Source organism: Gorilla gorilla, chromosome 20, assembly GCF_029281585.2.
Source record: "Gorilla gorilla gorilla isolate KB3781 chromosome 20, NHGRI_mGorGor1-v2.1_pri, whole genome shotgun sequence".
Classification (NCBI taxonomy): domain Eukaryota; kingdom Metazoa; phylum Chordata; class Mammalia; order Primates; family Hominidae; genus Gorilla; species Gorilla gorilla.
Genome location: NC_073244.2, coordinates 28,596,746 through 28,618,735, shown reverse-complemented (window position 1 = coordinate 28,618,735; position 21,990 = coordinate 28,596,746). Strand labels below are relative to the sequence as shown.

At 37.2% G+C, this 21,990-nt stretch overlaps 1 protein-coding gene across 1 annotated transcript in view; it reads right to left on the bottom strand.

Moving 5' to 3' along the window:
- The window catches only part of LOC101145945 (zinc finger protein 257), a 37,738-nt gene that overhangs the window by 7,200 nt on the left and 8,548 nt on the right, over window positions 1–21,990 (bottom strand). Inside the window, 2 exon segments of the mRNA XM_031004027.3 lie at window positions 9,462–9,557; window positions 10,094–10,220. Of these exon segments, the coding sequence (XP_030859887.1) occupies window positions 9,462–9,557; window positions 10,094–10,220 (223 nt within the window).

The window sequence follows — 21,990 nt, the reverse complement described above, 5'->3', positions numbered from 1 at the left end:
CAAGTTATAAAGAAACACAGGGATAATATTTATAAAGGCAAACAAACACAGAGACAATTATATTGGCACTAGCTGTATGGCTGATTCATATTTGATTTTGCTCCACACTGTCTTAAATTGTTCAGAACTAAATATTGTCATACACAATTATAATATAAACTGAAAAATCAAAACACAATTAACTGGTATGAGGTGGCATGTTCTAAAATATATAATACAAAAATATAAAATTGCAAAACAAATTTAAAACATAGAATGTAATACTTATTGGACAGCATCAAGTCGATCAATATATTCATGAACAAAATGTTGGAAGAAGACTATAGGGAAAAAGTAATACAGAGTTTACTTGAAAATGAAAAAGACTAAGTACTTCCCAAATTTTGAGGTAATAAAATCATACCTGACCAATAATACTTGATTTGAAATTATTTTACTTCAAAAAAAGATAAAAATAAACACTTTCCAAAATAAAAGGTGAGAGTGTTCATCACGACTAGCACTGTCCTATAAAAGATGCTACATGGTGGCGAGGCATAGTGGCTCATGCCTGTAATCTTACAGTTTTAGGAGGCCCAGGCAGTCACATCACTTGGGACCAGGAGTTCAAGAACATCCTGAGGAACATGATGAGACTTTGCATATAAAAACAAAGAAATGCTACGAGTCCATTATGCTGAAAAATAAAATTCGCACAGCATCATATGACTATGTAAATATAAACCTCTCTATTAAATGTAAATATACAGACACACATGGAATCCTTTACTATTATAATGATGGTGCATAAAATCCCTAAATTTCTTCTATAGAATATGAAAAACAAAATATAAATCTGCATAAATCTGTTATTAGATATAATTTGTAATATTAATAACAAAAATGTAGAGGTATAGTATTTGTATTCAGTTGAAGTTATGAGATTAAAATATATTGTTTTAACCTTAAGATGTTTTATGTAATCTTCATTTTTCAAGATGATTATGAAGATAATATTTATAGAAAGTATGCTAAACAAATAGAAAAGTAAGGCATGTCACTATAAAATTAAACAAAATTTAAGGTAGTAAAATAGGAAATGAGAAAAAACATATCTATAAGAGCACATAAAACAATAACAATAAAACTGGTAATAGAAACATTTCTTTAAGCAATTATTTTAAATACAAATTAATTAAACTATTTAATTTTTAAAAATGTAATCCCAGGACTTTGGGAGGCCAAGGTGGGCTGATCACTTGATCTCAGAAGGTCAAAACCAGAGTGGGCAACACGGCAAAACTGTGTCTCTACAAAAAATACAAAAAAACTAGCAGGGTGTGATGCCACATACTTGTAACCCAGCTGCTTGAGAGGCTGAAATGAGAGGATCATCTGAGTTTGGGAGGCTGAAGCTGCTGTGAGCCATGATCAAACCACTGCAAACCAGCCTGGCTGACAGAGTGAGAATCTATCTCAAAAATAAAAAATTAAATAAATTATATTTAAAAAATTAAATGCCTAAATGGCTTAAGAAAAACAGCATACAATATGCTGCATACAAGAGATTCATTTTAGAATTTAGTTAAATAGGCTGAAAGTAACAGAATGAAAAAAATCTATATTCCATGCAAATAGTAACTACAATTGGGTGAGGTAGTCATAATTATGGTAGACATTATTATGGTAGTCCTAAGTACTAGCATGAGACAAAGACTGATATTACATAATGGTAAAATGGGTCAATTTAACTGGTATCTATCCATATGTATATGAGTATATATATATATATATATGTATACCTACAGATACGTGTATATATAACATATATATGTATACATATAGATATCTATATAGGACCGGGCATGGTGGCTCATGCCTTTAATCCCAGAACTTTGGGAGGCCGAGGCAGGTGGATGACGAGGTCAGGAGTTCGAGACCATGCTGGTTAACATGGTGAGACCCCGACTCTACTAAAAATACAAAAATTAGCCGAGCATGGTGGCACGTGCCTTGTAGTCCCAGCAACTCAGGAGGCTGAGGTGGAAGAATTGTTTGAACCTGGGAGATGGAGGTTGCAGTGAGCTGAGATCGTGCCACTGCACTCCAGCCTGGGCAACAAAGCAAGACTCTATCTCAAAAAAAAAAAAAAAAAACAACTATATAGATACATAATATAATTAATGTATTTAATAAAATACTTATCTAGCTGTATGTATATGTATATATAATATCAGGGCTCCAAAATATATAAAGCAAATATCAACAAATTGAAGCAGGAAATACATAGCAACATAGTTGTAGACATCAAGACCTCATTTTCAATAATAAATAGAAAATTCAGATAAAATAGCAATAATAAAAGAGAACTTAGAAAACATTATAGACTGTATAAATTATTTTGAATACACAGGAAGCCTGATAGTAGATAACTTATTAAAAAAAAAAGATTTGGCTCACAGTTCGGCAGACTGTACAAGAAGTGTGTGCCAACATCTGCTTCTGGTGAGGGTCTCAAAAAGCTTACAATCATGGTGGAAGGCCAAGAGTAACTGGTAACTGAACATACCACATGGTAACAGACAGCAAGTGTAAGGTGAAGGAGCCAGGTTCTTTTAATGAGCCAGCTCTCTTTTGAATTAATAGAATGTAAAATTTTGATTACAAAGAGGATGGTGCCAACCCATGCACAAGGAATTTTTCCTCACAAACCAAACACCTCCCACTGGTCTTACATTCAACATTGAGAATTACATGGCAGCATGAAGTCCTCATGCCTATAACCCCAACACTTTGGAAGAACAAAGTGAGAGGCTCTCTTGGGGCCAGAAGTTTGAGATCCGGCTGGGCAACATAGTGAGACCCTGTTCCTACAAATAATAAAAAAATTAGCCAGACGTGGTAATGCATGTCTATAGTCCCAGCTATTAGGGATGCTGAAGTGAAAGGATCACTTGAGCCCAGGAGGTTGAGGTGACAGTGAGCCAAAATCATGCCACTGCACTCCACCCTGGGTGACAGAGTAAGATCCTGTCTAAAAACAACAATAAATACATTTAAGTATACCAAAATTATACACTGTGTGTTTTCTGACCACAACTGAATAAAACTAGGAATTAAAAGCAAAACTGGCAAATCCAAAAGTATATAAAATTAAATATATAAAATTCTTCAACATATTCTTGCTCAGGGGCCAAAAATTTAATTTTTCAAAGGTGTCAATACAACCTACAGTTGTGAACAAATTTAATACAATCATTATAACAATCTCAATAGCACAGTTTTTAACAGAAATAATATGGTTTGGCTGTGTCCCCACCCAAATCTCATCTTGAATTGTAGCTCCCATAATTCCCATGTGTCATGAGAGAGACAGGGAGAGGTAATTAAATCATGAAAGTGGGTCTTTCCTGTGCTGTTCTTGTGATAGTGAATAAGTTCCAGGAGATCTGGTGGGTTTATAGAGGGGAGTTCCTTTGCTAACGCCCTCTTGCCTTCCACCATGTAAGACATGACTTGCTCCTCCTTTGCCTTGTGCCATGATTGTGAAGCCTCCCCAGCCATGTGGAAGTGTGTGCCAATTAAACCTCTTTTCTTTATAAATTACCCAGTCTTGGGTATGTTCTTATTAGTAGCATGAGAACAGACCAACCAATACAAGAAATCTTGTGTAAAAGTTTAAACCTTGATTACAACTATAGCCAGAAACCCATGAAAAAGAACAAGGAGGCATTATACTCTAATTTCAAAACATACTAGAAGCTAAAATAAAAACAATGTGGTACTGAAACAAAGACACATAAACAGATGAAAGAACAGAATACGAGTGAAGAAATGAACCCCCCTTTAAAAGATCAAATGATCTTCCACAAAGTTGCCATGAGCACACAATAGAGAAAAGATAATCTCTTCAAAAATTAATGTTGAAAACTGGATACCAGCCAGGTGCGGTGGTGGCACACGCCTGTAATCCCAGCATTTTGGGAGGCCACGGCAGGTAGATCACCTGAGGTCAGGAGTTTGAGACCAGCCTGACCAACATGGAGAAACCCCGTCTCTACTAAAAATACAAAATTAGCAGGGCGTGGTGGCACATGCCTGTAATCCCAGCTACTAGAGAGGCTGAGGCAGGAGAATCACTTGAACCCGGGAGGTGGAGGCTGCAGTGAGCAGAGATTGCACCATTGCACTCCAGCCTGGGCAACAAGAGCAAAACTCCGTCTCAAAAAAAAAAAAAAAAAAGAAAGAAACAAAACTGGGTATCAACAGTGATAAAGCTGGATTATTTCCTTGAACCATATATGAAAAATATTTTAAATAAAATACCCAGACATAAAAAATAACTAACCAATTTTTTAGAAATGTAGAAGAAAAACATGACGTTTGTCTTAGCAACACTTTTTTAGATACAACATTAAATGCATCAGCAACAAAGAAAATAACAGAAAAATTTAACTGCACTATCCTTCAAAATTTTTGCACCCAAATAAAATATTCAATAGAGTGACAATGCCTCATAAAAAATGTGTGAAAATATTTGCAAATCACATGATAGGAGTTAATATTCAGAATATATAAACAAGTCTTAAAACTAAACAATACAGTTGAATAAGTTGATTTAGAAATGGTCAAATAATTGAACAAAATTCTTATCAAAAATATACACAAATAAGAAAATGCATTTAAAAGAAAATGCAAAATAACTATTTTGTAGAGAATTTCATAAAAATCACAAAAAACAAAATCACCTCACACTCATTGGAATGGCCACTATAATTTTTTTTTTTTTTTTTTTTTAGTTGGAGTCTCCCTCTGTTGCCCAGGCTGGAGTGCAGTGGCGAGATCTCAGTTCACTGCAACCTTCATCTCCCGGGTACAAGCAATTCTCCTGCTTCAGCCTCCTGAGTAGCTGGGACTACAGGCGCCTGCCACCATGCCCAGATAATTTTTTTTTTTTTTTTGTATTTTTTTTTTTTAGTAGAGACGGGGTTTCACCATATTGGCCAGTCCGGTCTCAAACTCCTGCCCTTGTGATCCGCCCACCTTGGCCTCCCAAAGTGCTAGGATTACAAGCATGAGCCACCGTGTCTGGCCTAGAATGGTCACTATAATTTTTTAAAAAAACACCAAATCTGTTGATGATGCAGTGAAAATGAAACCCATATCGATTGTTGGTGAAAATCAGGAGCGTAGCCATTATTTTAAAATGTTATAAATGTACCTCAAATAATCAAAAATAAAATTACCATAAAATACAGCAATCTCATTTATGAATCTGTATCTATAATATGCAACACAGGACCTGGAAGACATATTTGAACAGTCATGTTTATTGTATTAGTATTCACAAAAGTCAAAAGGCTGAAGCAACCCAAATGTCTTAATTTGGAAACACATTGAAAAATGTAATACATAAATACAATGAAATATTATTCAGCCTCATAAAATCTTGTCACATTTGGAGATAAACTGAGAATATTATGTCACCTGAAATAAGCCAGTAACAAAATAATGAATATTATATAATTCCACTAATATGAGATATTTTAAGTCATCACACTCATAAAAACAGAAAGAGAAACGGTGTTTGTCGAGGGCTGGAGAGAGGGTAAAATGGGTTGTTGTTATTTAATGGGTATTGAGTTTTAGTTTTACAAGATGGAAAATTCTGGAAGTCTCTTGTATAACAATGTGAATGTACTTAACATGCCTGAAATGTATACCATTTTTTTGAAACAGGATCTTACTCTGTCACCCAAGCTGGATTGCAGTGGCACAACTATGGCTCACTGCAGCCTCAAATTCCCAGGCTCAAGTAATCCTCCCCACTCAATCTCCCAAATAGCTAGGACCACAGGTGCATACCACCATGCCTGGCTATTAAAACATTTTTTTGTGTGTGGAGAGAGGAGGACTTTATATGCTGCCCAGGCTGGTCTCAACATTTTGGGCTCAAGCAATCCTTCTGTCTTGGTCTCCCAAAATCCTGGTATTATAGATGTGAGCCACCACCATGCCTAGGCCTGAAATGTACACTTAAACAGATTAAAGATGGTAAATTTTAGGACAGGCGCGGTGGCTCATACCTATAATCCCAGCATATTGGGAGGCCGAGGCAGGCGGATCATGAGGTCAGGTGATCGAGACCATCCTGGCTAACACGGTGAAACCCTGACTCTACTAAAAATACCAAAAATTAGCCGGGCATGGTGGCGGGGCACCTGTAGTCCCAGCTACTCGGGAGGCTGAGGCAGGAGAATGGCGTGAACCCGGGAGGCGGAGGTTGCAGTGAGCCGAAATCATGCCACTGCACTCCAGCCTGGGCGACAGAGCGAGACTCCGTCTCAAAAAACAAAAGAAACCTACACTGAAAAAAACACACTAACATGGAACTGCAAAACAATAATAAGTAAAATGTTTACTCATATAATCTGGTATGCAACACTGATGTACCATTAAAAAAAATTGTCTAGATAACTACAGTATTTGACTGTAACTGTGTACTCATGGAAGGCAGGTATTTCGAATCATTGACAGGCACTGTGTGGCAGTAAAATTTTAGAGAAAATGCAGAATAATCATAAACAGAAGATTTTAATGAGAAACATTTAATAAATAAGCATTTAAACTAGAGATAATTTTTATGTTTTAATTGTATGCTATTCTTTCACAAAATGAAACTGCTGCAATCCAACTTTAGAAGCAAGGAATAGCCTTACATTGCTAAAATATATATGTAATTAATATATGTATTTATTATTATTTATTTTGTATATATAATTTAATACATATATAGCAGAATATGGTTGGAGTCTATTACATAAAACAAATACTTAATGAATAAATTATGTTATTGTTTAGATATAGGCTAGAGAAAATGGGTGAAAATATATAATTCCTGTTTGCCTGTAGCAAACTTAAATTTGTAAGTAACTATATTAGTAAATATGGAATGCCTACTAATTACCTAATTTACTTCAAACATAACATGTAAATTCTAGCTTATTGCTCCTAAATGTCTGAATCTAAAATTACAGGCACATTTGAAGTAGAAATTAGAAATTAAAAACTTATAGAAAGGGTGACATTAATAAGATAGAGAAATAAAAGGTGCCCTATTTGTCTATTCCTCCACAGCAAGAAAATTTGTTGACCATCCCTGACAAAAATACCTTTATGAGAGTACCAGGCCTCATCGCTCAAACCTGTCATGACAGCTACATGGCATATTAAGGTTGGAGAATTGCTTCAGGCCAAGATTTCAAGACCAGCCTGGGTTACGTAGCAAGACCCCATCTCCAAAATAAGTGCCTTTAAGAGATCTTTAAAGTCCAGGGATGAAGTTGTGAAATTCTGCTAAAGCCAAAGACTGAGAGGTGTTCACTTCAGAAAGCAGGCTCTCATTTCAGTGGCAAACTACAGGACCCCTGGTCTTGGCAACAGGACAGGAAATGGCCAACCCTACTTGGTCCCACTGAGAATTCTGAATTTACTCTGTAATTATTTCAAAATCCTTTCAGCCGCAGTCTGGGAGAGGTTCTGTCCTTTCACAGGCCTGGAGGAAGACACCCGTTTATAGCCATGCAGGCAGGCCTGCAGACCCTGGCTTTTAATGTGGTGCCTGAAGCAGTTCAAAGTCTCAGGTCCAGCTTCTTGGGCCACAGTTTATGGCCAGTTCTCTTTACCTAGAAACCAACACAGTGTGACCCGAGGAAATCCTCTGTGGTACTCAGCAAAAGCCATACTCATTTACATCCCGATTTAAGGTACATTATATACAGACCCTACTGCAAAAACCTGCCCTAGTGTCTGCCCTACAGAGCAAAGTCTTGAAGGATATCCAATCTGTCCAAAAATAATATGGGAATTACAACTATCCAAGTCCCTTGTAACAAGCCAACAAAAGGTGGACCCTAGTGCAGACCCAGCAATCTTGTGACCAAGCTACAACCCCTCTCCATCACAAACCCGAGGGAATCCCATCACCCTGGGGGCCCAATGGAAGAAGATCTTTACCTCCTGAAACTAGTTTATAGAAACTTGAAGAGGTGTTTGCTCCTTCAAATTCACAGACACCAAATGCAAAATTATATTGTGCACCTTGTCAATGCTTCTATTTTAACATAGCACTGAAGTATATGGCAGAATAATTAGTCAAAACAGTTTTCAAAAAGCCATTGAAACTGAAGACAAATAAGTAAAACTTTGCTGTTTGTAGATTGCATCTTATATATAGAAAACCATAAGCAGCACATTAAAACCTAAGTTAATAAATAAACTCCGTAAATTAGCAAAATATAAAATTAAAATACAAGTTATGGTTCCATACACTTAAAACAATCTGGTAAAATAGACAAAACAAATCTTATTTACAATAGCATTAAAATAATAAATTTCTGGCCGGGCGCGGTGCTCACGCCTGTAAACCCAACACTTTGGGAGGCTGACAAGGGCGGATCATCTGAGGTCAGGAGTTCGAGACCAGCCTGGCCAACATGGTGAAACCCCATGTCTACTAAAAATACAAAAATTAGCCAGGCATGGTGGCGAGTGCCTGTAATCCCTGCTACTTGAAAGGCTGAGGCAGGAGAATCGCTTGAACCCGGGAGGCGGAGTTTACAGTGAGCTGAGACTGCACCATTGCACTTCAGTCTGGGCAAGAAGAGTAAAACTCCATCTCAAAAAATAAATAAATAAATAAATTTCTGAGAACAAATTTGACCAAGGAGATAAAAACTCTTTACACTGAAAGATATAAGATAGCTAGGAAAAGAAATAGAGAAGACAAAAATAAATTTAAAAATGTTTCATGTCTATGAGTTGAAAGAATATAGATTCAATAAATACAGGTTCAATAAGCTCCCTGTAAAAATTCCAGTGGCAAGTTTTTTTCACAGTAACGGAAAATACAAGGCTAAAGATTACATGAAACTACAATAAGCTTTGAATAGCCAAAGCAATCTTCAGGGAAAAAAAAAGCAGAATGGCATCATATTTTATAATTCCAAACTATCTTTCAAAAATATACTAAAGAAAAAGGATGAAATGTGCAGAAAAATTAAAAAATTCAATGGAACAGAAACCACTACTCTATTCATGTAAGACACAATGCAAAAAGAGAACTTAAGAAATAGCTTAACATAGAATTTTTGAAAATTATGCAGATATTTATATGCCCCTAAAAACAATGAAAAAGCAGTCAGACTGTGCAGTCTCTTATATGCCATGAGGACTTTGGCTCTCACTGTAAACTTGAAGGAAAATGACTGAAAGGAAAGTAGAATCTTTAGAGAATTTAAAAGCATAAGACAGAAATGTCCCTATGTGAGAGCAAAGAAAAAAAAAAATGCAAACTCAGGCTTCCAGAAACTATATCCCTTGGAATACAGCTTCCGAAATGACATTTTAAGGACTTGCTTTCTCCTTGACCTTTGGATCTCTCATCTGTTTCATCTGTTGTACTGGCTTTCACTCTCACCTACCTGGGGGTTTGGCTACCATCTCATGTCTCTTCATATTACAGGGCTCTTTTCCTTGCTCCAGACAGGTGATCAGGTCTGGCTTAGAGACAGCAATACCTGTTTTTTAAAAATAAGTAACACGCATCTTGCTCATATTCTCCAATTACCAACTTAGTAATGTGCTCAATAAAGAGAATGTAATATAGTATTCTAATACATTTATGCCAAAATACTAATTTATAACAGAAATTTCTAAATATTTAGAAAATACTGTATATTTGTAGATTCTTAATTCACTACCCAGTACTACTGAATAAAAAAATTGGTGGTAGCAATTAGATTTTAAGGTGTGGGCAACAATATTTTACACCACTAAATTTCTGGAATTACCACTATTCTAGAGTGAGGGATACAGATCAGCTCAGCAATGTGGAAAGTTCAGTTCAAGGTGAAACCTCTTGAAGAAATTTTTTTTTCTACACTGACAAATCCTTATGATTTTCTTGAAAACAGGGATATGAAACTCATTTATGCAAAGCATAATTATCAAAAATTACCAAATTACCAAAAAACATTCTACAAAAAAAAAAAACAAAAAACAAAAATAAAGCCTTTGGAGTATATTAGGAATTGAGTATTGAAGTTATCCTCACCCAGGAAGACCAGGTTTCTGTAGTTCTCTAACATCACATCCCTATATAAATTCTGCTGTGCAGTGTCCAGGCAATGCCACTCCTCCAGAGAGAATTCTACAGTCACATCCCTAATTGTCAGTGGTCCCTGAAAAACACACAAACACAGACACACATATATTTACCAAGTGGTCATGGACAGAATTTTTAATGTCACTCAAGGTGTAATTAGAGAGTAGAGAGAACAGGTTCTGCCTTATTGGAGTGACCAAATTATCCAAGAAAATATTTTTCTAACACAGAAATATTCTCTAATGTATTCTCTGACTCTAAAAAACACACCCCCATACACATTTACCAAGCGGCCAGGGCAGAATTTTTAATGTGTCTCAAGGTCAAATGAGAGAGTAGAGAACTGGTTCTGACTTACAGAAAGTCTGTTTCTGAATTTTTTTTGTTTTGTTTTGAGTTTCTATATTTCTAACAAGTTCACCAGTAATGCCAATGTTTTTGGCCCAAGAAGAATATTTTTTCAAACATCCACTAAGTAAAAGAGCCTGTGTTTTTCCTAGTATTGCTGGACTGTAAAAAGAAAAAGATGACAGTTTTTACTTGCCAAAGACAGATATATGCAAATAAAACCTAAGAAAGAGGGGCAGCTACTAGATAAAATGTGATGGCTTATGCACATCCGCTGCATAAAAATAATTTATAATGAAAAGAAAAATAACTAGCTTTCTAGTAAAAATATCTGTAGGAGACCTCCTTAACCAAGTGAATCATTAATATTACTTGCACTAGGACAAATTTTTATGATGTGCTGATGCACAAAAGAAGGACACAGCATCACCACTGTGACATTTTCTCCCAGAAGTAAATTGTAGTCCGAATTCAACCATAAAGAACCATCAGTTTTATACCAAGTTCAAGACACAGATATCTCTCATGTTCTGTAATTTTTAATAGTGATTTTAAGTAGTCTTTCTTTAGCACCCTAGAAAGCAAGTATTTCCTCATTTTTTTTCAGGACTTTCTGGGTAATAAATGCCATCCTCCTTAAATAAACACTTTCTTAATCCTGCTCTCTATAGAGTTAATGAAGAACACAGATGGAACCTCAACATTACAAGTTTTCCATCTTTTTTAAGAACCCCTTTCTTCTTCCAATAGGAATCTTGAGTATTCACACCTTCCCAGCCACAAAGGGAACATTTTTAATACAGTAGATTATAAATCCATGAAGAAAATTCTGCGTGGCATAGAAGGAGCCATGATGTAGAAGGCTCTGGTATATGGGAAAAAACATATTTTTCAGAGACCCTTGACTACTATAAGAATTTCTTAAAGTAGTTAAAACAAACTCATTAGGGAGGAAAAACAAGTAGAGAAGTAAAGGTTTGCACGTAAAAATGCATGGCATTTCAGAAGGCAGAGTGGACACAGCTCTTGATATGAGACATGTTTAGTTGAAAAAAAAAAGCCATTTTTTCCTCCTTCTCCTCTGGAATTCCTGCTCAGATGAAATTTTCTGCACAAATTACACCCGCATCTCGAGAATATGCCTTTAAAGTTGTCAGCACCACCCATTTACCTGCTACCACCACACCCACTGGCAGGACCAAGACCTGCAGAAACATTCCATCCATTTCTGTCCTTTATACTAGTAGAGATTCAGGAACAATGAGCTTCTCTATGAAAATAAAAATGTAAGTTTCTTCTTTTCTGTCCTCAGATGCCCTCCTCTGCCACAGACACCAGCAATTTCTGCTACAGTAATGGTAATATGGGCCACACTGCCTTGTCTCTCCCAAACCCAAACAGAACATGCCCTGTGACCACCCTTTAGTGCAAAGGTTTCTACCTTAACTCTCATGAATGCCTTGAACACTTCATTGTTGATTCTGGCCTCACATTGGAATTATATGAGGTACTTAACCAAAACAACATATATGTTTCCACCTAAAACAATAAACAAAACCTGTAGGAAAAACTGAAGTAAGGATTTTTCTGCAAATTGGCCATGTAATCCTAATTAGAGGTCTGGGCTTATAATCACTTAGCTAAGCATTTAATCTCAAGCTTTAATGAGCTTACAAATCACTTAGTAATTTTGGGCCCACTCTATGTAATGTGATGCTGCAGGTTTGAAAAGGGTCCAAAATGAATGTTTTAAACAAGTTCCCTGTCAATGTTGATGTTGCTCCCCCGGGCTCATGATGAGCATTAGTTAGAGAAAGCAGGCATAGCACAGAGTCCCTTACACTCAGCACTCTTGTCACAACACAAATACTTCTAGGGCAAATGAAGACAACCACTCTCCATCCTAAAGTATCATATTCTTTGCTGGCTCTGTAGAGTATACAGAGGAAACAGAAAACAGCCATGTCTGAATAAGTCTGCATTTAAATAACATGTACAAGTGTACTGATGGAATGTTTATTAAACATTGTGCTCTATGTGCTCAAGAGGATGTTATGGAGCACTGTGCTGGGAATAACACATTATGTGACTTAATCTTCATAACACCCTTGGAATTGGTACTAAGTGTTTAATAATTCCCAGGATTTAGATAAAGGGCACAGCATTTTAATTTTTATAGTTTCTCTGTCATTAATTTTTTATAAAATGTATAGAATAAAGCTAAATAGATAGATGAGAGGGATAAAGGAAAAATTTAATGTAGTTTAGAGGAATTTTTATTGTGTTTATATTTGATTTTTTGTGACTTGTGGAGCAACTACTGATTTGTAAGATTAGAAAACAAATTGCTAAATGGAATGTCTCTGCAAGCACTGGTCTTAATAAAAAATTTAAAAAGACCCTAAAATATATACTTTATTATTCCCATTTATCTGCTTTTGGATTTCAGAAAATTGTGAGCACCACTTCTAGAAAGACAGCAGGCTTCACCAACCAAAACTCTGATCTTATTAAATCAGTTATCTGAGGCAAGACTCCAGGGTGGGGACAGGACTAAATAAAGCCCCCAAGTAGGAACTGAACAGAACTGGAGCAGGGAGTGGAGCCTATGTAGAATTTGTTCTCTGTGCCACTGGGGTACTTCCAGTTCTGTTTCCTAAGCTTACCTAAGAAAAACTTAAATCCCAGAGTTCATGTAACTTTAATCTTTTTTAGCTACTGCCCTGTCAATTTCATAATATATACTAATAATCCATTTAAACAAATATCTTAAGGATATCTAGAATAATTTTATTAGAAGATAAATAAGTATTCTTAGCAAAATAAAAGAAATAAAAATAATAACAATTCTTCTGTCCATAAACATCCCTTCAGGTGATGACATCAGAAGTCACAACAATATTGTTTTTTTGTTTTTAAGATGGAGTCTTGCCCTGATGTCCAGGCTGGAATGCAATCACTCAATCACTCAATCTTGGCTCACTGCAACCTCTGCCTCCCGGGTTCAGGTGATTCTCCTGCTTCAGCCTCCCAAGTAGCTGGGATTACAGGCGCCCACCACCACGCCCAGCTAATTTTTTATTTTTTTTAGTAGAGATGGGGTTTCACCATGTTGGCCAGGCTGGTCTCGAACTCCTGACCTGGTGATCCACCCACCTTGGCCTCCCAAAGTGCTGGGATTACAGGCGTAAGCCACCACGCCCGGCCTAATATTGTTTATTTTTTATTTGGGTTACTTATGGCCCAAATAAACCCCAAGTTTCTTTGCACAAATCTATTTATTATATCAACCATATGATGCTTAATTCATCGTTTATCCAGTTGCTAGTCTGGACTAAAAGTTCATAGATGGTAGGGACCATGACTGCTACATCTATTATTCTAATGGCCATATGAGATGGAAGCATTTAGTTTATCTGTTCGAATCTCCAGAACTTCTTCTTTTCCTCCCAAGTACCAGCAATCTGAAGAAACTGTCATGTGGGTACCAACCAAAGACATCTCTTGAATGAAGGAAGGATGACCCATTTCTCTTACACTGAGACAGAAGCAGAGTTAACCACTCTTGTCAGCCTGACAATTCTGCTCCGGAAATCCTCAAATGTCTCAAAGACACCTAGGTGATTCTGAGAGGATTCCCAGTGACCGTGTGCTGACGGCCCAATTGTAAGCCAGACAGAAGAGATTTAGGCTGATTCTAAATAGAAAATGGAACTGCCCTGGTAAAGCTCCAGAACCTGGATCACCTGTCCTGATTTGCTAGCTTTTGGGTAAGAGGAAGGACAAAAATGTTCTACTCCAGTATCACATTTTAGGAGTAGGTATAGTTGCAGTCATGGCTCTGGATACTTTGTAGCCTTGATCTCTCACTCCTAAGATGCTGCTATCAGATTCTATTTACACCAGGATCCTCTCATGTAACTGCAGCAGGTCACTGGACAAGACTTGAAAAGCTCAAAGAGCCACACTATCAAAGGGGGGCTTTAAGATGTCTATGTTGACATCTCACAATGCAGAAATTCCTCCTGTTGGTTTTCATTACCTTCTCAATCTACAACCTGGCCCTGTCTTGTGAATCTCAGGCAGAGGTCAGCTCTTATGTGCAGATTCTTGGTCAGATCAAACTGGCTCTGCATTCTTAGGTGTTACAGCAAGTGGAGTACAATCAAAGTGAGATGTTCTCCTAGAGGCTGTTCTAGCACATCCTAAGTAATATGTCTGCCTAAAAAGAAAAATCCGAGGCAACACGGATATAAGTAGACAGTTTATTTGTTCCGCCTTTGAGGACTGTAACCTGGGAGCAAAGATTCAAGTTGCCTGGAATCTACACTTTGATTATCAGCAGTTACAAGTGGATTTGTAAAGGCAAAAAAAAAAAAAAAAAAAAGAGGGACAGAGAGTGGGATGGTACAAAAATGTTTGTTAGTAACAAACGATTTTGGGAGTGAGAGATCAAGGCAACAAAGTGTCTAGAGTCATAACCACAACTATACCTACCTTTCTTATTTATTTATAGAAATAACATTGACTATTGATTGGATATACATCAGTAAGGTTTACAGCTTAAGTTATAGTGTTCAGTGTCACATTATTAGTTAAACTGATGCTACTTGTGGCAATTGTGAATGGTTTCAGGAGATGAATACATAGCTCAAGGGGTGAGAGGAAGACATAATTGTGTTCTCATTTATTTTTTATTTTTTATTTTTTTTGAGATAGAGTCTCTCTCTGTCGCCCAGGCTGGAGTGCAGTGGCGCGATCTTGGGTCACTGCAACCTTCGCCTCCCAGGTTCAAGCAATTCTCTGCCTCAGCATCCCAAGTAGCTGGGATTACAGGCGCCCACCACCATGCCCAGCTAATTTTTGTATTTGTAGCAAAGACAGGGTTTCACCATGTTGGCCAGGCTGGTCTTGAACTCCTGACCTCGTGATCCACCTGCCTCAGCCTCCCAAAATGCTGGGATTACAGGTGTGAGCCACTGCACACAACCTGAGCTCTCATTTTAATGTCTCTCTGTATTTGACAACTAAAAGGACTTGTATTCCTCAGATAAACGTTTTTTTTATTTTCCAAATCTTAAGACCTACATTCAGAATTTGGAGCTGCAGATTTAGGCTCTGGATGGGTGGAGTAGCAGCAGGTGTTACCTCCATATTTGTGGACATTTTAGCAAGAGGAGATACAAGAATGTGGAGATTCTCATGTCTACGTGTCTACTCAGTGCGCACATATTACTCTGATTGGGTTTCTGAGCTCCATGTTCTATGTATGAATCAGTTTCAGGTCTGAAGATACAAGAGTCAATGAAAGAGGTAAAATGTTGATTGCTGCCCTGTGAAGTTTGTAGAAATCTGGTCTAGCTTCTCTAGAAGTGACTGTAGTGGCCTATAGATACCAAATAGGCAGATACACAATTCTTCCTGCATATTTAGGAGACAGCACATACTGTGTAGCATAATTGTGAGGTGACTGGAAGCCTGAGAGGGAAAGTCCCCTCTAGAGTAAAGCTTGGCTGGCACCTTATGTGTTTATATCATGTCTGGTAATTCTAGACAGTGTTTGGAATATATAACGAAAAGAAAAACTTTCTACAGCCCCAGAGAAACACAATGATAGAACAGAAAGAAAACTGTTTTATTACACAATTAACCTAGAATGTGAAGTGCATCATGGTCAATCTGCTCAAAGACTGCAAAGACAGAAAGATGTTCATCATAATTAGTCCATAAGCAGAAAAATTTACAACACCATACCATACATAATTCATTCTAAATTCACTTGATAATTGAAAAGGCCTTCCATATATGCTACATGGTTATATTCAATGCCAAAATAAACCTTATCACATCTTCATGACAAGAGGCAGTTTTGCCACTTAAGCCTGGTGTCTGCTGAAGGTAGGCTCTCACTCTTCTACAAAAATGGTTGATTAGGATGCTATCATTTTGGCTATTTACATTTTAAAATAATGGCTCTCTACTCCCTGAGACTGGGTTAGAGCACTCCTGCTTGCCCTTCCCTGGTCACCAGTGTCCTCTCTTGACTCCTACCATCTGCCACCGAGGCACAGCCCACAGCACAGGGCTCACAGCTGGCAGCTCACATCTCATGTGAACCCGAACTGCCACAGTAGCACTCCAGTGCCACATCAGAGAGTGAAGCCTGAGCTGCAGGAGGAGAGCCTGCAGGCCTCCTGGGTAGAACTGCACCTTCACAATAAAGGGAATGGAAGAAGTGTTTCAGCCTCAGTGCCAATTTATAATGGTGACATGAAAAAATACTGCTGGATTTGCAGTATGAGTCTGGGTAGAGATCACTCCAAGAGTCATCCCTGTGACAGCCCACCTCATTCAAAGACACCCCGGGATACGCATAAGGCTTCTAAAACAGACACCCAAAGCATTTGAGAGAAAAACAGCTCTCAAATGAGCAAGATTTTATTGAGAGAAATAAAGAAGTTAAAAGCATCTTAAGAAAAACTCACATTAGACATAAGATTTATCGAAATAGCCAGAAAATATTCCCCTGAAAAGAATTTCTCTCTAAGCATCCAGAGTGCACAGCTACTCTCAGCATGAGAAACATGAGCATTATAAAGAAAGTGTGCATATTTTCAGCAGAATTTCATAAGGTTTCTCTTTCATCTCTGCTGCTCTCTCATCTCCTAGCCATTGAATGGGGGATCTATGTTGAAATACATCTGACAACTTCCACCAGCACTTTTTGATGAAGAATTGGAATCCCTCTCTGTTCATACAGTAGAATATATTTGAGCTTGCAACATAGTTAACTAAAGAGCTATTACGGTTTTTGGATGGCCATGTCACCTGTGTTTGTCCTGTAATAGCAGCATTCCAAGTTAGTGAAATACAAGACACTAAAATTATGCTTACCTAGAGTTATCCCTATTACATAGATTAATAAGCATTTCAGACTAATATCTACTGTAACGATTTTGTAGTAAATTTTTTGAACATTAGATATAAATATCTAAGTATATATAATTTTAATGTACTAGTCATAATAAATGTAAAATTTTTTAAAAATGTCTGTAATCGCTGGGCACCATGGTTCATGCCTGTAATCCCAGCACTTTGGAAGGCCGAGGTGGGTGGATCACCTGAGGTCGGGAGTTCGAGACCAGCCTGACCAACATGGTGAAATCCCATCTCTACTAAAAATACAAAAATTCACTGTGCATGATGGTGGGTGCTTGTAATCCCAGCTACTTGAAAGGCTGAGGCAGGAGAATCGCTTGAACCTGGGAAGCAGAGGTTGTGGTGAGCTGAGATCATGCCATTGCATTCCAGCCTGGGCAACAAGAGTGAAACTCCATTGAAAAAACAAAACAAAACAAAAAAAGTCTGTTATCATAATTCAGTTAAAACACTTTATATTTCAAAAGTATAAATAACAATATTAAAAGGCCGATCTGATTCATTGAAAGTAAATTTTGTGGCCTTATATTCACACTATTGTAGAAAATACTTTTTTTTTTTTTTTGAGGCGGAGTCTCGTTCTTTAGCCCAGGTTGGAGTGCAATGGCGTGGTCTGGGCTCACCGCAACCTCTGCTTCCTGGGTTCAAGCGATTCTCCTGCCTCAGCCTCCGGAATAGCTGGGACTATAGGCGCGTGCCACCACACCCGGCTAATTTTTGTATTTTTAGTAGAAACGGGGTTTCGCCATGTTGGCCAAGCTGGTCTCCAACTCCTGACCTCGTGATCTGCCCACCTCGGCCTCCCAAAGTGCTGGAATTACAGGTGTGAGCCACCATGCCTGGCTGAAAATACTTTTTAAAGTATATAAACGCAGGTTGCCTACAAACACTACACATAACTATGCTAATTGTTCTGAAGTAATAAACAGAAACCAAAGTACAACTAAAGACTTCACTGTTCAGTTTATATACTGAACTGCTTTCTTTTGCAGTGTGAGTACTTCAGCCTGAAAATATTAGATAATCACCTTGGACAATCAGTTTTCTGTTAAAAAAAACTACTCAGTATCTTTTAGTCTTTATCATTCTGTATGGCTAAATTTAATCCTATTTTTGTGCTCCACTTTTGCGTGTTTTTAAAATGAGCTTTGATATAAACAAAACTGTGTCGACTTTAAAAGACTAAAAATGAAAGGAAAAAACTTTGCCAAAGCAAAAACAAAGCAATGAATCTGAAGTCCTAGCTAATGACAACCTTGAGTAAAAAATAATGACAAAAGGTTTACTTAGCTGTTAATATAATTTATGTATATTTCAAAATAACAAAGATAAATGTACATATCATCTTAAATGCTTTAAGATGCTAAGTGCTTATTTCAAGGTAGAAGAATAAAGCTTTTCATTTCTAATTTATATTTTTTTCTACAACAGCCAGGTTTTCTGGACATGTTCTTGAATTCTTGGACATCTGAATTTCAGCAGACATTGGATTCAGGCATCTAAGGGGCAGCCTTGGGCACACTTTGTGCACTTGAAATAATGCTTATGGGGAAAAAAGCAGAAGAGAGAAATGTGTTATAAAAATTCCATGGGTACACATGAATAAAGCAAGTTCTTAGAGACCTATGAAGAGACTTTAATTCTGACACAACAGTAGGAGACTACAACACCCCACAGAAACTATTAGACAGATCCTTGAGACAGAAAATAAACAAAGATAACAGTATATAAACTTGACACTTGACCAAATAGTCCTAGTAGATATCTACAGAACTCTATGTAAAAACAACATAATATACATTATTCTAATCACCATGTGAAACAAACTCTAACATTTACCACACAATTAGAAATAAAACAATACTCAGCAAATACAAAAATCCCTACATTATACCAACCACACATGGAGACAACAGATTGTTGAAAATATAATTCAACTACAAAGAGAACCACTTGAAAACATACAATTATATGAAAATTAAACAACCCGCATTTAAATGACTTTTGGGCAAATAATGAAATTAAGACAGAAATCAAGAAGTTGTTTGAAACAACTGAGAATAAAGATACAGCATACCAGAATTGCTGCAACACAGCTAAGGCAGTGGTAAGAAGGAAATTTATAACACTAAATGCTCACATCAAAATGTTAGAAAGATCTTAATTTAGTGACCTAATATCACAAAATAAAGTATGAGAAGCAAGAGCAAACCAATTCTAAGCTAGCAGAACGCAAAAAATAACCAAAAGCAGCTCTGAACTGAAGGAGACTTAGACATGTAAAACTATACAAAAGATCAAGAAATCCAGGAGTTAAATCTTTGAAAAAAAATTGATAAGATATACTACTGGCTAGATTAATGAAGAAACAAGAGCCAAATAAACACAATTAGAAATGACAAAGGGACATTATTACTGACCCCACAAAAATACAAATAACTACTGAAGTCTACTATGCACATCTCTATGCACACAAACAAGAAAATCTAATAGTAATAAATAAAGTCCTGGACAAATACATCCTGCCAAGACTGAACACAAATATATCCTGCCAAGACTCCACACAAAAGAAAACGAAGCCCTGAATAGACAAATAACAAGCTCCAAAATTGGATTAGTAATATATAGCCTACCATCCAAAAAGTTCTGAGGACCAGAGAAATTTGCAGCTGAAATCTGTAAGATGAACAAAGAGCTAGTACCATTTCTGCTAAAAGTATTCCAAAAAAAATGAGAAGGAAATCTTCCCCAACTCATTATATTAGAACAGAATCATTCTGATACTAAAACCCAGCAAAGATAAAATGGAAAAAGAAAACTTCAGATAAGCCGGGTGCAGTGGCTGGCCAGGAGTGGAGGCTCACACCTGTAATCTCAGCTCTTTGGAGGCCAAGGCGGGCAGCTCACCTGAGGTCGGGAGTTCAAGACCAGCCTGACCAACATGGAGAAACCCCATCTCTACTAAAAATACAAAATTATCCAGATGTGGTGGCGCATGCCTGTAATCCCAGCTACTTGAAAGGCTGAGGCAGGAGAATTGCTTGAACCCAGGAGGTGGAGGTTGTGGTAAGCCGAGATTGCGCCATTGTACTCCAGCCTGGGCAACAAGAAGGAAACTCTGTCTCAAAAAAAAAAAAAAAGAAAGAAAGAAAACTTCAGGCCAATATCCTTCACAAACATTGATGTAAAAACCCTTAGCAAGGCTGGGCGCAGTGGCTCACACCTGTAATCCCAGCACTTTGGGAGGCCGAGGCAGGTAGATCACAAGGTCAAGAGTTCAAGACCAGCCTGGTCAATTTGGTGAAACCCCGTCTCTACTAAAAATACAAAAAAAAAAATCGCCACTGCACTCCAGACTGGGCAACAGAGCGAGACTCCATCTCAAAAAAAAAAGCAGGCGCAGTGGTGGGTGCCTGCAATCCCAGCTACTCAGGAGGCTGAGTCAGGAGAATCACTTGAACCCAGGAGGCAGAGGTTGCAGTGAGGCAACACCATGCCACTGCACTCTAGCCTGGGCAGCAGAGCAAGCCTCTGTCTCAAAAAAAAAAAATCCTCAGCAAAATACTGTGTAATCAAATCCAACAGCCAACAGCATATCAAAAAGCTAATCCACTATAATCAAGTAGGCTTTATCTCTGGGATGTAAGATTGGTTCATCATAAACAAATCAATGTGATTTATTACATAAACATAATGAAAGACAAAAACTGCAAGATTATCTCAATAGATGCAAAAAAAAAAAAAAGCTTTCAACAAAATTTAACATCGTTTATGTTAAAAGCCCTCAACCAATTAGGCATTGAAGGTACATACTTCAAAATAATGAATTATTTATGACAGACCCACAGCCAACATACTGAATGGAATGGACACAAGCTGGAAGCATTTCTCTTTAAAAAATGGCACAAGACAAGAATGTCTTCTCTCACCACTCCTATTCAACATAGATTGGAAGTCCTAGCCACAGCAATCAGGTGAGAAAAAAAAAAAAGCATCCAAATGGGAAGAGAGGTTGTCAAACGATCTTTGTGTGCAGACAACATGATTCTGTATCTAGAAAAGACTATAGTCGTGACAGAAAAGCTCTTTAAACTGACAAACAACTGCAGAAAAGTTTCAGGATACAAAATAAATGTACAAAAAACCAGTAGCACCCATGTACATCAACAATATCTGAGCTAAAAGCCAAATCAAAAACAAAATCTCATTCACAACTGCCACAGAAAAATAATTATATACAAATACAGCTAACCAGAGGGGTGAAAGATCTCTATGACAAAAATAAAAAACAAAACAAAACAAAAAAGCATTGCTTAAATAAGTCAGAGATGAAAAACAAATGGAAAATCATTTTATGCTCATGGATAGAAAAGATCAATATCATTAAAATGGGCATACTGCCCAAAGAAATCTACACATCTAATACTATTCCTATCAAACTACCAAAAACATTCTTAACAGAACCAAAAGAATCCATTTTAAAATTCATATGGAACAAAAAAAAAGAGCCCAAATAGCCAAGGCAATCCTACACAAAAGGAACAGAGCTAGAGGCCTTA